A 14,359-nucleotide genomic window follows, 5' to 3' on the forward strand; every position below is an offset into this window, starting at 1 on the left:
TTCTTTATAGGCACGTGTATTTTGTATTTATCTAAGAACAATAGAATATTTTAACAGAAAAAACAGCGAATATAAAAAAAATTGCTTACGGTAGCAAGTTTCAGATCAGCAATTGTTTTATCTGACTTCCTGGCGATTCGAAGTCACTTGCGTAAGAGTTTGGTTTATCAAATGTTTCACAGATGGAAAAAATTTTATAATAGAAAAGAAGAGAATATTAGATACTGACAGGGATAGTGTGGCGCAAGTTCATTCAAGTTTATATAAACACACCCCCACCCCCACTCCCTCCCCGGAAGTGACACGGTTTTGAAAGAGGAAGTAAAATATTACCTCGAATGTTTAATCCCCTAGGATCGGTGAGATTACATCACCCCTTATCTATATACTCTTAACTCGCTCGCCTCTTGTTAAAACAAAATTAAACCTATGTAGTATTCTGAGTAACATTCAATTGTCAGCCTAATATTAATAATAGAAGTTACGAAATTTCAAGTCAAATGACTCGAAAGATTTATAAGTTAAAGTACAATTTTTAAGCCGTGCTTTATACAAAGTCCACATGGTACCATCTTGAATAGAAAAACATAAGAAACAATGCCTCCCTTAAGTGCCATCAAACCTGTCAAGGCAAATACTGACTGACAACACTCATGAACAATCCTCCAAAGCTGATGTTTCTTTTGAGGTTGATGTAACCCCACAAAAAATTTTCCTTGATGAAGATTGCTTGACGAGTCCAATCACGAAATTTTTAGAGGCGCATGCAACCTTCATTTTTCGATCGATTTTTGGCTCTTTCGGCATGATGTACCTGCAAATTTAGTAATGATGATACTACAGCCAGATCTTTCACCAAGATTACATCATGTTTCGGGTTTTAAATTTTTGCAGATTTCAATTGCAGATCGTCCTCGATCCAGAAAGCTAAATTTTGTCGAAAAATCTGGCAAATTAAACGCAGCAAAAATTTACCTCCTTCAGTTATGAAAATAGTGTCAATTCGTGTTCTTTGGATGCGGACCCACTCGAAATATCGATGCATTCAATATCATGATAAAAGTATTGGGCCTCTTTCAATGTTTATTCTCTTCTATTTGATAAGTAATGCTTGATCAGCAATTTCAGCTATCTCCAATTGCAAAACGTTATTCCCACAAAGCAATAAGAATCCCTATCACGCCAAAAACACACTGCTGTACAATTTTTATGCTATCCACTATGTGTCAATTCTCCTCTGCCAGGCAATTCCCTTAGCCCGCCTCTTATTGCTTTTAAACGCGAAAAAAAGTAAATTTATTTTCTTTGTTATTAATCGTGGAAGTAGGGGTACAACTTTATTTTCACCCGGTGTTTTCATTCATGTAAAAACTCACAATTATTTAAAAGGATAAAGCAAACTAGCTGCCCAAACTAGGAAAAGCTAACAACTTATTGTCAGTATTAGTTAAACCTGCATTACAAGGATCCCGTGTATAAACAGTATATCAAATAACTAGACAGATGCGTTCCTCAATTCATCTTAAACTCATTTAGTTAGATTTATTTCTGTCGGTAAGCTTTTCTCTTGCACCTCCTCGCTGCTTCGGCTAACACATCTTTTACAATGATTAGTAAGTGGCTGAGGCGTTGATACCTTGTATTCAGAATTTCTTAGATTTTAAGAGGGGTTTCGTTACGCTGGAAGACCGTGAACTTAAATTGATATTTCGAATTCTGTGGTTAATGACTTTGTACAATAATTGCTGCACTAACGGCCCATTTCTCACCGATGATGCAGCCGCACATCTCCCATCAAAGATTGCGTGTATGACTGACTTTCGAGTCACGAACTAGTGAAATACCCCTTGCAACCTGTCATTATTTCGAGACTGTTCTCTTTCATTAGCTTTACTGATTTTGAATGATTATTAAATGTCGCCGCGGTATCTTTCATCTTCTGCGTCTGTGCCCCCCTATAAAGAGTGCAAAAAGTTAATCGTATGCCTGACGGACATCGCTAACCACAAGCGGAAAAACAATTTTGACAACAATGAAACAGAACAAATATCAAGTGAAAAAGGGCCATTGGTCGTTCGCGAACATTGTGTAAAATGTTGATTTTACAGCGCCAGAGTTTATTTTAAATATTATAGGAAACCAATTAACAAAGCGGTTTGGATTTCTTGATACAAAATACAATAAATTTTGAAGTGGTAGCGCATTATAACTTTGCATACATCAGTGTGAACATCAGCAGACCTCATACATAGTGCGTATTCTAGGCATGCTGTTCTAGATTTTTAGGGGTCTTCTCTATTTGTATTTTTTGTGTGTGTTTAGAGCTTTTTCCGGGCTCTTGAGAGGTTCGTATTATTGGTTAAAACTAACAAAAAAATATTTGCCGTTGAATGTAACACTCCTTTTTATTTTGAAACGGGAAAAGCAAACACAATGCACAATAATTTCTATTTTTATATCTTCTGCTTCCAAAAACAATTCATTAAAAAATTAAACGAAAAGTGCTGAATAATGGGTTTTTTTCAAGCAAAACGTGATAGATGCCTGTCAAATATTACTCGGAAATCAAGATTAAAAATAGAAGGGCTGACTTTGCTGTTGAAAGCCAAAGACACACGAATTTTATGCGTTTACGAAACCTGTTCAACAGAATAATCCATTTTTGGTTGTTTTTTACATGTGAAGATCTAAAACATAGTAGCAACATAAACAGATTTTTCATGGACCCCCTACCACTGGGAAAGAAGGGAAATTGCCAAATTATTCGCCTTTTTTTGGCCTAAGGAAGGAGTGCTTATATACATACATACATACATACATACATACATATACTTTATTTAAGCTCGAAATTCAGTGTAGCTGTAGAACTGATATCTTTGAGAAAAAAAAAAAAAGCTATAATGAAATAAAAATATGCTATCTTACAATTTCAATATTACTGATTTATAAACTATATACAACTAAAAGCTAAGAGAGAAAACTAAGAGGGAAACATAACTTGTAGACCTACTGTGGAAAAGCTTCTTAGGAAAAGGCGCGTCTTCTTGCCTGTGGACGCAAGAGAAGTACTTCAACCTTCCTCCTCCCCCAACCCCCACCATACAAATCTTTGTGACTTTTCATTTGCAAAATCACATTTTCAGACCCGAAACCACACCAGACTCAATAAAACACCGTAAGACGACTACCAGTTGGTAAAAACTTGTGGTTAAATAAGAAAATCGATAGGAAATGGCTCTTCATACTAGCACCAACATAAGCCCCAGCTACTCTCTCCTCTCTAGTGGGTAATTTATTTAACATCCACACGGTAGGGAGCCTCGGGGAGAGTTCTCGAACCGATAACTGTTTCTCTGCAGAGGTGAGTAAACTTTAGCTCTGATTCTTATAACTTAATCAGTTTGAATGTTTAACGTTGTGCCTCAAGCGGTATATTAAGCGTTGAAATTTTGTTTTAAGTGGTTATACGGGAAAAAACTGCAGAAGTTTTGGAAATTTTTGTGGCAGAAAATTTACATGTTGAAGTCAAGTACTTATTGATCACTCGAAATCGTTAACACCATTTAAATTTTAATGTCGTTTGTCTACAGAGAACTCCATAGGAACCATATTCTGTGTCGTTAAACATCACAGTGGAAACTTTCATTTGCATTTACGCAGTGATATCAGAATTTTGTACAGGTGAACTGTAAAGCACTGTATTTCATCCACTAATATGGCGCAACGGGATTGATTTGTGTATGTTTACAATCTAAACTCTCATATTAAGCATATTTGCTCTCGTTAAACTCACAACTTTACCACTTGTTTGGAAAAGCAAGGCGAGGATAAAATGCCCATCCTCAAAGTCTTTCATCGGGGTTAGTGCGTGTCGAAGGAATTACCGAATAGGTAATTAATTTTATACACATAAAATGAATAAAATTATCAATATTGGCATTTGGGAGTGGTTTGGGTGGGAGGTGGGTCGTGCTGACATATAACGGTCATCAGAATTACCCGCAGAATGATTGTTAAGTGGGGAAAGAGAGTAAAAATAAAAAAAGGCAACTTGCAAAGAATTATTTCATTTATTTACTCGTTATCTATTTTGTTTGCTGGCCCCCAATATAATTGTCAAAAGACTTCTTTACAGATTGATTGAAAACTGCTAACTATGATTTTTCAGTTGGCTTTCCCCTTCTAAATTGAATTATCAGTGAAAATCGTCAATTTATGAAAATAAATCTGTGATTTAAAACAATCAATCTCCATATTTCTCTTCATTTATTTTCAAATTTTGAGTGATCATGAATACCTTGATTCCATGTGTAGTAATATCACTTAAATGTATTTTTTTCCCACTGCTGTACTACCTTGAATTTGCATCACTAATACATTAATTCTTCCCAGCTATCATCCACATAATCACTTATTTCACTGATGCAGAGTTTGTAGCAAGCTTTGAGTTTTTGATAAGGAATATAAGGCTCCAAGCTGCAAACAATTTGGTTGCCAAGAAAAATAAAATAAGATTTTCACATACACTCCATGTTGCACTAGCAATTTACAAAGGTTTGCTACAAGACCTATAGTTTGATAATTAGTTGTAAGTTTTTCTCAAAGATTAGACAATATTGACCCAAGTTCAATGTGTGAATGGGGATGTCACCTTTAATAATTGTGCTTTTTTAATCTTAGAAGCAACTCACAAATTGTTACAGCGGTGGAATTTATGCAATGCATGTGGTAATGGAGGAATCCAAGATTGGCTCAGAGGAAACAAATGACACCCTAGTTGTGTTGGAATTCTCACCAAAGGCTCCATCAGAGACTAAAGATTGGCTGACTGCACTTATAAAAGCTCCAGGTTTGTTATGTTTGACCAGTGCTTGTTATATTTAGCTGACATTACGATAGACAGGCTCTTGTTTGAAGGAGAACAAGTGTTTGTAACAGCAGTTGGTTTTTATTGGGTCTTGAGAGGTTTGGGTGTGAGACCAGGCTGGGTTGTTGTTTTGTATTCTATGGCAAAACACTTTACTCTCCTAGTGCCTCTCTCTGTCCAGGAGTATAAATTGGTACTGGTGAATTTTCAGGGAAGTCTGATGAAATGCTGAGGGGTAACCTTGCAATTGACTGGCATCCCATTCAGGTGGGAGTAGTAATACTCCTGATCCCTTGATGCCAAGGGAACTAGAATAAGCTGTTGTTGGATTGGCCATGTGGCTCAAGAACAGACTGTATGTGTGTTAACACAACCTTAGTTGTCTACATTGTGATATGGATAATTGAAATTAGAAAATAATCAATGTCTTTATTTTTTAGGAAAATTAATTAAAATTTTTTAATTTAATAATTTCTTTTTCACCTGTAGTCAGCAGTGGAGGTGCAGGACTCCAGGCAAAACTGGTTCCAAACTCATTGAAGGGCAGTGACACCCTGCATATTTCTGCCAACACCAAACGTCTCCTTGTGGGAGCTGAGAAGCTCAAAATTAAGCGATGTCTCAAGAATGGAGCACCTGTGGATTTCTGCATGGAATTGTCCCATGAGTTTAAGGACTTTAATGATGATGGGGAAGGGTTTTTGACCGAAAGTGAAAGTGAACAAATTGTGTTTTTGGCACTAGAACGTATAAAGCCTTATGAAGATGGGACTGTTCCTGGTTATCCTGAGGTTAAACTTCAAAAACACAGGGCAACCAGTAAGTACACACAAAATATGAGTTAATTTGCATATTTGTACTACCTAACGAATAAAGGTTACTAATGATGAGCCTTATACTGAATTGTTGTCAGAAATGATGTTAATATTTATTTGTTGATTTATTATATATTTTTACTGCAATAGTTACGCAACAGAACCCACAACTTTAAAATATCAGTTGATAAATGTCAAAGTGTCAGAACATGGCTGATCAACATGTTCCATTCTTTAATTGGGATTGATATGAATGTGATAACATTTATGGAAACATAGTATATTTAGCTAAACTTCCCAAAGTAAATGTTCATATGAAAAAGCTTTTATAAAACAAACTTTTGATTGTATGAAAATAACTTTTGATTGTGAAGGAATGGTAAAAACACGATTCCTTATTAATTGTTGACATGAAAATTCAATTTCAAAACTAAACCCAATGGCTCAAACCCCTGCTAACACAAACCATTTTCCATTTCCTATGGGAGTTTGAGTCAGAGGGGTTTCATAGTAGTTATGCTAAGATAAGAGTTTATTTTCTATTTTCAGTTCCAAAGTGTTTATCCAGTGGAATTATAACCCAAATATTTCCTCTGCATGACAAAGATAAACTCAAGGCCTTGGAGCACAAGTGGATATTTAGCCTTTCAAGGAAGCAACCTTTGGGTAATACAACTTTCACTGAATGTTTAATCGTTTGAGCCCAAAAAGTGACTATCATTTGATTTCTCCTTACAATATCACCCCTGATTCTCACATTAAGGTCATGAGAATAAAGGAAATGATCACCAACTGATGATGCTCTTTATTGTTGGGTGTGTTCTCCTTGTCAGCACCTTAGGAAATGTATAGAGAACAGTATGGAGAATGTGCATACTGATGTTAAGGTGTAAGGGGTTAAGAAACATTAATCCAAATCAAACACAAACTTTAGCAGCCATGCCGATAAAATACAAAGTAAGATAAAATAGATTTAGAGTCACTTCTGCATTCATAATACACAGTAGCCCCAGAGAACTTCTGATGAACACTGAAGACATGGTCTAAGATAGCTTCATGAAAAATAATGAATTAAAGGCAGCTAACTCTTTGAATTCTCTGAGTGAACAAGGCAGAAATTCTCCTTACAATATCAAAAAGATATCAAGCAGACAATTGATGAGAAAAAAAAACACAAATTAGGTGATTCTTAGTTGACCCAGATTCTTCAAAAAGTTAACATGATAAGAATTGTGAGGCAGACAGTAGCTATGGAGAATTACTCATGAGATCCAGGGAGTGAAAGGGTTTAAAACAAAAATAAATCAAGACCCAAAAGTGGAAGGAAGTAATAAAGAAATGAGACTGAGCTGCCTGTTAACCCTTTAACCCCCCATGAGTTACTAGGCAGAAATTCTCCTCACAATATTAATACAATATCAAGCAGACGACTAATGAGAAAAAAAGATATCAATTAGGGGATTCTTAGTTGATCCAATACCAAATTCTCTGAACTGACATCAAAAGAATTGTTTTGCAGACAGTGTGGAGAATTACTTATGAGATCTCGGGAGTGGAAAGGTTAAGTTTTTGACAGGAATTAGACAGACCATGTGCCCTTCATTATAATATATATTACCTAAAATAGTTTAATCTGCCCACTGATTTTAGTGAATACTCACTTTACTCATAATTTCTTGTCTTTTAGATGATATAAGAGAGTACTTTGGAGACACAATAGCATTGTATTTTGGTTTCTTGGGTTTCTACTCATTATCTCTTGTTCCTCCCGTTCTACTGGTTCTTGTCTTCGGACTGTCTGGTGCCCATGAGCAGACAAAGAATACTGTATTTGCCATTCTCAACCTCTTATGGGGCACGGTGTTCTTAGAGGTGTGGAAACGCCGCTGTTCTGAGATTTCGTTCAATTGGGGCACGCTCAGAGCAGGCATAGGTGAGTCCACCCCGAGTGATAGTATGCTATGTTTGATAGCTGACTTATACATGCATTTTGACTGGGGTTTCAGATTTAACTGTTAACTCTTTACTGTATAAAATAAGACAGAAAATTCTCACGCAATCATAATGATAAATAATGGAAGAGGTTCACACCTAACCACACGGCCATGTTTATAGCTCCCCTTTAAAATCCTTTCCTTATTAGCTTTTCCAAATGGAGAATACCTTTGTAACACAGACTCTTACCTCCGTCTGTTCAGCGTGAAATCAGGCCCACGTGTTTGGGTTTCGCCGTACGGACCCTTTCCGGGCACAGCTGCCCTTTACACCATCGGCAGCCGCTTATGGAAAACGTTATCGAAAACCCTGATTATGAATTCTATCTATTGTACCTTAGGAATAGAGGAAGTTGAGGAGCCACGTCCAACTTACTGGGGCGAGAAGCGTATAAGCCCCATAACAGGACAACAAGAGTACTACTACCCACCATGGATGAGAAAAGTCAAAACATACTGTATCTCTTATCCCATTGTCATTCTGTGCATGAAACTTGCTACAGTGGTCGTGCTTTTGTACTTCCGCTTCCTTCACGCAGTCGAGAGCCAGTATGCAAATGTTGGAGGGATTGTTGCAACTGTTATGCTGATATTGCCAAGTATTTTTTTTGCTGTGATGATTGCCGTGTCCAATAACCTGTACCGCAAACTGGCAACATTCTTAAATGAATGGGGTAAGTGTGGTCACGGCTCCTTTTTAGATTTTGCACAGGGTGGATGGATTTGGCCTTTAACCCTTTTAAACCTTCAAGTGATTAACATGTAACTTCTCCATTTAACCCTTTAACTCCCATGAGTGACCAAGACAGAATTTCTCCTTACAATATCGATACAATATCAACCAAAGAAGTGATGAGAATAAAGAAAATATAAATTTGGGGATAATTAGTTGATTCAATACTAAATTCTCTGAACCAGTATTGAAAAAATTGTATGGTTGACAGTAAGGAGAATTACAAATTTGATCTGGGAGTTAAAGGGTTAATATCTAAACATTATTCAGCAAACCGACATGTAATGAGAATTCTCAAACTTATCAGGTAGAAGTTATTTTCTTGATCTAACACCAAATTCTCGTAACTGATTTATAAGGAAATGTGTCGCAGCCAAATGAGAGAATTAGCAATCAGATCTCGGAAGTTTAAGGGTTAAAGAATTAATTTTCTACTTTCCAACACTTTTTGAGTCAAAGGCGTGATCTAGTTATCTTGAGCCGATAATATCCGAAGATGTCCGAAAGTTTCTAAAGATTTTCTGAATATGTCCAAAGACGTTCTGATGTGCAGAAGGTGTCAAGAGCATGAGGAAAGCGCGTGGAAAGCGCAAGGGGCGAGAAACGCACAAATGATTGGCGCATCTTACGTTCTATCGCTCCCCTGGAAAACGTATGAGCAAGCCGCCAATACCGCAGGCACTCAGAGTTTTTGATCCACAGGCATACGAATCAGGCCCAAGGCGTGTGAGTTCTTTGGTACAAAATTTATCAGAAAATTTATCCTGTAGACTAACAGATTTTCAGATTTTGAAAGCACTGCCAAACGCGTTCAGCTCTATATTTGGGCTTTATTTCGTTCTCTCCTTATCTGTAAATTCCTTTCTTGAGTCTCAACCAATATTTTGACCATATTCGATATGTCGCCTTTTTGTGTCGTCTTTTTGCTTCGGGTGGATAACACAAATATCAACCTGGAAAATTCTTGATGTCATGCAAAGAGCAAGTCCAATCCTTGTTCATTATCCAAGATCTCGTTGGATGCCTCCTGTGGATATCTTTTCCTCTTGTTACTGAATTTCCTTTATTTTCAGAGAATCATCGCTTGGAATCAGCTTACCAAAACCACCTCATTGTCAAACTGGTTCTGGTAGGTGTTTTAATTTTTCAGTTAACCAGTCTAAGTTCCTAATAGGGTTTATGCCTTGTTTTTGTAGAAATTTAAGGGGTTTGTGGCCTCCAAATCTTTTTCTCACCTTGCCTTGAAAAGAATTTCCACAGCTTCGCCCGTTCCTGGTCGTAAATCTTGCCAAGCCTTTATGGTCATTGGCCTCGTAATAGCCTCTAACTATGGCTTATGAATACATACGTTTAGTGTTTACTTATAAAACTCCCTGAAGAAGTCTACGACAGTTAGACAAAGCGCGTCGGAGAATGAAGAAGCTGAAAAAAACTGTTCGCAGTTTGCTGCACACTAGTTTGGTTTTATAAAAACACAGTTTGTCCGACATTTTCAGAAATTACTTTTCTTGTTAATTTTGCTTTATTGCTTTAGCTTACTAAAACAATTTTTTTTTCACTCCTCTATGCAGTTTTACTTTGTGAACTGTTTCTACTCATTGTTCTATATCGCATTCTACCTTCAAGATATCGATTTGTTGCGAAGGGTAAGTACTCATGACTTGTTCAGCGAGCCGGTCACATTTTTATGCCAAGTTATTTGACCTTTTCTTGCAATTAGACGGAAAACCTTGAGAGGGCTGCAGTAAATGTAGGCTGAAATGAAGAATGGCGTTTTTGTGATTGTCTGATTCCCCATTTCTTATGTCCTGGTTAGTCATTTGTTCACTTCGTTTGTTTCTTCCACTGTTCAAAATATCGTAGAACTGGGGGAAACCATATCAATGAGCCGATGGACGTTTAGAAAATACCAAAGAGATATTGATAAAAAAGACAGAAATAAGAAACGATAAGGATGGAGAAGGATTTCTCTAAATGTAAACGATAATCTTAATTTCTCAACATGCACGAACCATTAGGTTGGTTATTTAACAGACGTTTCAAGTTGTTTTCATTCAACCCTCTAGCCCTTAAGAGTGATTAGCATCTATTTTCTCCTTTTAATATCATCCCCTGAATCAAACGTTAAGGTTACAAGAATATATGAAATGATCACCAATTGAAGAAGCTCTTCATTGTTAAACAGATTCCTTTTCATCACCTCAGGAGATGTCTAGAGAACAATATGGAGAATATGCATACTGATGTTAGGGTTTTAATGGTTAAAGGAACTGGTACATGAGCTTATCGACTTTTTCTTTTGCCTTCTAGCATCTTGGTGCTCTGATGATCACATCGCAGTTGATTGGACAAGTGACAGAGTCCCTTATTCCTTTTATTATGTACAAAAGTCGCGTCACCAAAGTCTCCAAGGAAGGAAAAAAGATTGTGATGAAGACCGCTGACTTGTCAAATGAGATTGAACGACAAGCGACCCAGGAACAGTATTTGGTAAGGATCACCTACAGTGTTCTTGGGCGAGAAGGGTTGGCTATTTACCCTCAAAGTTCCTGTTCACCTTTATAGAAAAGTAGGCTGAGGTCCAGCTGTATTGGAGCCCAGTGGCTAACCCAGCCAGGTTCTTTTGTGATACGCGAATTTCATACTGCTAGAATCAGCATTGTTGCAAGTGTCGTGTGTGAAAATAGAAAAAAAAAAGAGGTGGTAAATTTTGAGTTTGGTCAAAAGACGAAGAAGGAAGACGAAACGAAGAATGAAGAAAAGGAAGAGAAAAAGGAAGAAGAAAGAAGAAAAGGAAGAAGGATGTTTTCTGTTTTATTGCATTGAAACTGTAATTTGAATGCGTGCATAAAATCAATACTGTATCTTTTTTTTTTTTTCTAGGGTACTTTTGATGATTATTTGGAGCTGTTCCTTCAGTTTGGTTACACGTTTCTGTTTTCGTCCGCCTATCCTATGGCCGCCTTCTGGGCTTTGCTCAATAACGTGATAGAAATACGAACCGACGCCTTCAAGCTTTGCCGTATCTTTCAAAGACCCTTTGCAAAACAAGCCAACTCCATTGGCGCTTGGCAGGTAAGGACACGTGTGGGTGCCCTGTGGTGAACCTACATCTACGATATACTTCTTGAATTTTTTAATTTAAGGTTTACGGCCCTTGCTTCCTTGAAAGGCGAAATTTGGCCGAACACCATATAGAAGGCTAGTAAAAATGCCTTTTCGAGGATTCACGGGGTTTAGTTACAGCATCAAACGCAGGAACCAAGGTCTGATATGGTGAACCTCGGTCACTTACCTCACTCTGTTTTATTACTCAAGATAAACTGCCATCACAATGACTCTTTAGCTCTTGTACGGGAAATGTATATTCTGGACTGGAATTTCCTGTAACTCAAGAGAAGTCCGTCTTTTTTAGTTAAACAGTCTTTAACTTTGTCGAGAAGGTCAACTCTTCAGTCCAGAGTTTCTCTTCTGATCGATACTAAGTCACTTCGATAACTCTTGTATACTTGAGTCAGCACAACTGGGCAAAAATGTATCCTGAGCACCTCTGACATATTTTTTTGTTTGGTTGGTTGGTTGTTTTTTTTGTTTTTTTTTAAAGGCGGCGTTCGAGGCACTTGGTGTCATAGCTGTCATAACAAACTGTGCTTTGATTGGCATGGCAGCCAAGAGTTCTCATTGGCTCCCAGACATGACACCTGTCAATGCTGTTCTCTTGTTTGTTGCCATTGAGGTAAGAATAACGTGGGGTTTTTTTTTTTTTTCATTTCCCTGGTGCGGTTTTCTGTGTTATGCTGTTATATTTGAAGGCTCCAGGGGTCAACAAATTTCTATCCAACGTTTGCATTAATCCCGTACCCAGATCCTACCGTGTAACCTGGCATGGAAGGTCTGGGTGCGATACTCGATTCCTATTGCCATTGAAACGATGTAGACTGGCTGGTTACTAAGCGTAGTTCCAAATGTGATAGTCATTTCAGAAGTACTGCGGTAACTGTTTCCCCACAGTCTTCTCTGTAAATTGTTCTGCTGTATTCTAACTGCCGCCTGGTTACCTCTGGTCGTAGAGCGCCGGACTACCGTGCGGAAGGTGGAGGGTTTAATCCCCAGACCGGACCAACACTCAGCGTATTAAAAATAGCTGAGGAGAAGGTGCTACCTTTGCTATGCAATCTGAAAATGGTTAGACGTTCTAGTCCTCTCGGATAAGGACGATAAATCGTAGGCCACGTCTCCTGCATCTACTCTATAGTGGTTAGGAGGGGACGTTAAGGAACCCACGCACTTAGAGAACGTAGCTCCTTATGTTGGGGTCTGGCCTTGTTTCCAAAAATTTGGGGTACCGACAAAATTTCCTTTCAAAATTGTAAACTGCTCTATGCAGTTTGGCCAAAGTCCCTCGCACAATGTTGCAAAGCACATTTTAGCGTGTTAGTATAGATAATGTGTTATAAAAATGCCTCATCATCATATTAATAACTCTTTTGTTACAGCACTTTCTCCTGGGAGTGAAGTTCATTGTATCACACGTTATCCCAGATGTACCGCAGTGGGTACAGGATGAAATGGCCCGGCAGCAGTACAAAGCTCAACTCGCGCTCAGGGTAAGTTCTTTTTATTTGGTTATTCAGAGACTTTCTATTTTTCTAAATTGATGTTGTTTACTCTTGTATTTTTCTCGCTACAGTCTCAGGGTGATGACTTAGAAGGCCGCAGGAGTGCATGGAAGGAGACGACGCTATAACTTCAGCAAGTTACACTGAGAACATTTTCTAGGCAGTTAGCAGTAAGCAGAGGATTTTTACCAGTTTTAAACCAAGAAGCTAGAACTTAGAAACTCTGGGTAATTGAAAATGTTGTAATGACAAGAAATGCAAAAGAAGTGTCTTTCTTAAAACTGAGCTGTTGGGGCAGCTGTTACTTACTTCTCTTTTGCATAATCGTCAGTTACCATTTTTTTCCTCGACCTTTTTTATACCTTGACTCATGAGGTCCCCTGTTTGTCATCAGTGCACTTTTAGCTTGAAAATACCGTCCCTTTCAGGAACACCCCCTCCTCCCACCTTAGGAAGCAGCAAATATGTTGGAGTAAAATTTATGCTGCCTTTAAAGTCAGTAATTCCTGACTTCTCTCTGGGAATGTCGTTTTCAGTTGAAATGGCATATTTTGTGAGGTTGGTACTTTAAATTTACGAAGCAAAGTTGAACGAGAATGGGGAATTAGTAAAGATGTAAAAACTTCGTTGCATGACCAACACTGTGTTTCATGACGGCTTAATAAATCAAAGGAAATCGACTGTTTGAAAAGTGCGTGCAAAATATTTGAGGGCGTTACGTCTGGAAATGGAATGTTTGGAAAGTGCGTGCAAACTCTTAAAGGATTTGCATCTGGTTTTGTGCATCTTCAAAATTTTCTTAGAATTAATCGTCGGTAGTCTGTGTCAATTTTAACCGCAATAATATTCTGTGGTTTCCTTCAAGTTCAGGGTAGTGTCGCACAGCCTGCTTAGCTAGAGGTTTTGTGTGCGCTTTAAAACTGCGGCAAAAATAAGCAGCGAAGCCTTGAGAGGTTTCGGAACGGAAAATAAGAGAAACTGCTCGAGTACCAAATAAGCCGCCCTAATTGCAGGCTACTTTAGAGCGGCCCGAAACTTGACTTGAAGTAACGTGACTTAACTCTTTTAAATGTTGTCTATCGGGTAATAGTTGTACTCGACTACTCAGAACTGAGATAGATTTGTTATTTGAAAGGCACAAAAGTAGATACCCTGCTTTCTTGATCGTCAATATTGTGCAGCTCTTTAAGGTTGTAATATAAAGTAACGATTGCTTTGAATTAAAGATCAGGGGGTTTCGCAATGGTGTGTTGTGTGTAGCCGAAAATTTGAAAGATCGAGGAATCCTTAATCAGCCCTGAGGTTTATTTTGTCGTTGAATTTAGATATTG

At 37.9% G+C, this 14,359-nt stretch overlaps 1 protein-coding gene across 6 annotated transcripts; it reads left to right on the forward strand.

Moving 5' to 3' along the window:
* The first annotated feature begins 3,321 nt into the window (after positions 1 to 3,321).
* LOC131785738 (anoctamin-10) lies at positions 3,322 to 14,271 on the forward strand. Of its 6 annotated transcripts, XM_059102676.2 has the most exons (14): positions 3,322 to 3,361; positions 3,591 to 3,681; positions 4,681 to 4,849; positions 5,357 to 5,686; positions 6,232 to 6,348; positions 7,370 to 7,615; positions 8,018 to 8,350; positions 9,483 to 9,538; positions 9,981 to 10,055; positions 10,720 to 10,899; positions 11,293 to 11,484; positions 12,014 to 12,145; positions 12,906 to 13,016; positions 13,100 to 14,271. In XM_059102676.2, the coding sequence occupies exons 3-14, from the start codon at positions 4,720 to 4,722 to the stop codon at positions 13,154 to 13,156; spliced, it is 1,959 nt and encodes a 652-aa protein (XP_058958659.1). In that variant the 5' UTR covers positions 3,322 to 3,361; positions 3,591 to 3,681; positions 4,681 to 4,719; the 3' UTR covers positions 13,157 to 14,271. The 6 variants fall into 6 exon arrangements, with proteins under 6 accessions (XP_058958659.1, XP_058958660.1, XP_058958663.1 ...); XM_059102677.2 differs by lacking the exon at positions 3,591 to 3,681 and having other exon boundaries at positions 3,326 to 3,361; XM_059102680.2 differs by lacking the exon at positions 3,591 to 3,681 and having other exon boundaries at positions 3,339 to 3,361; positions 4,684 to 4,849.
* Positions 14,272 to 14,359: the final 88 nt, after the last annotated feature.

This window comes from Pocillopora verrucosa, chromosome 3 (assembly GCF_036669915.1).
Source record: "Pocillopora verrucosa isolate sample1 chromosome 3, ASM3666991v2, whole genome shotgun sequence".
Classification (NCBI taxonomy): Eukaryota; Metazoa; Cnidaria; class Anthozoa; order Scleractinia; family Pocilloporidae; genus Pocillopora; species Pocillopora verrucosa.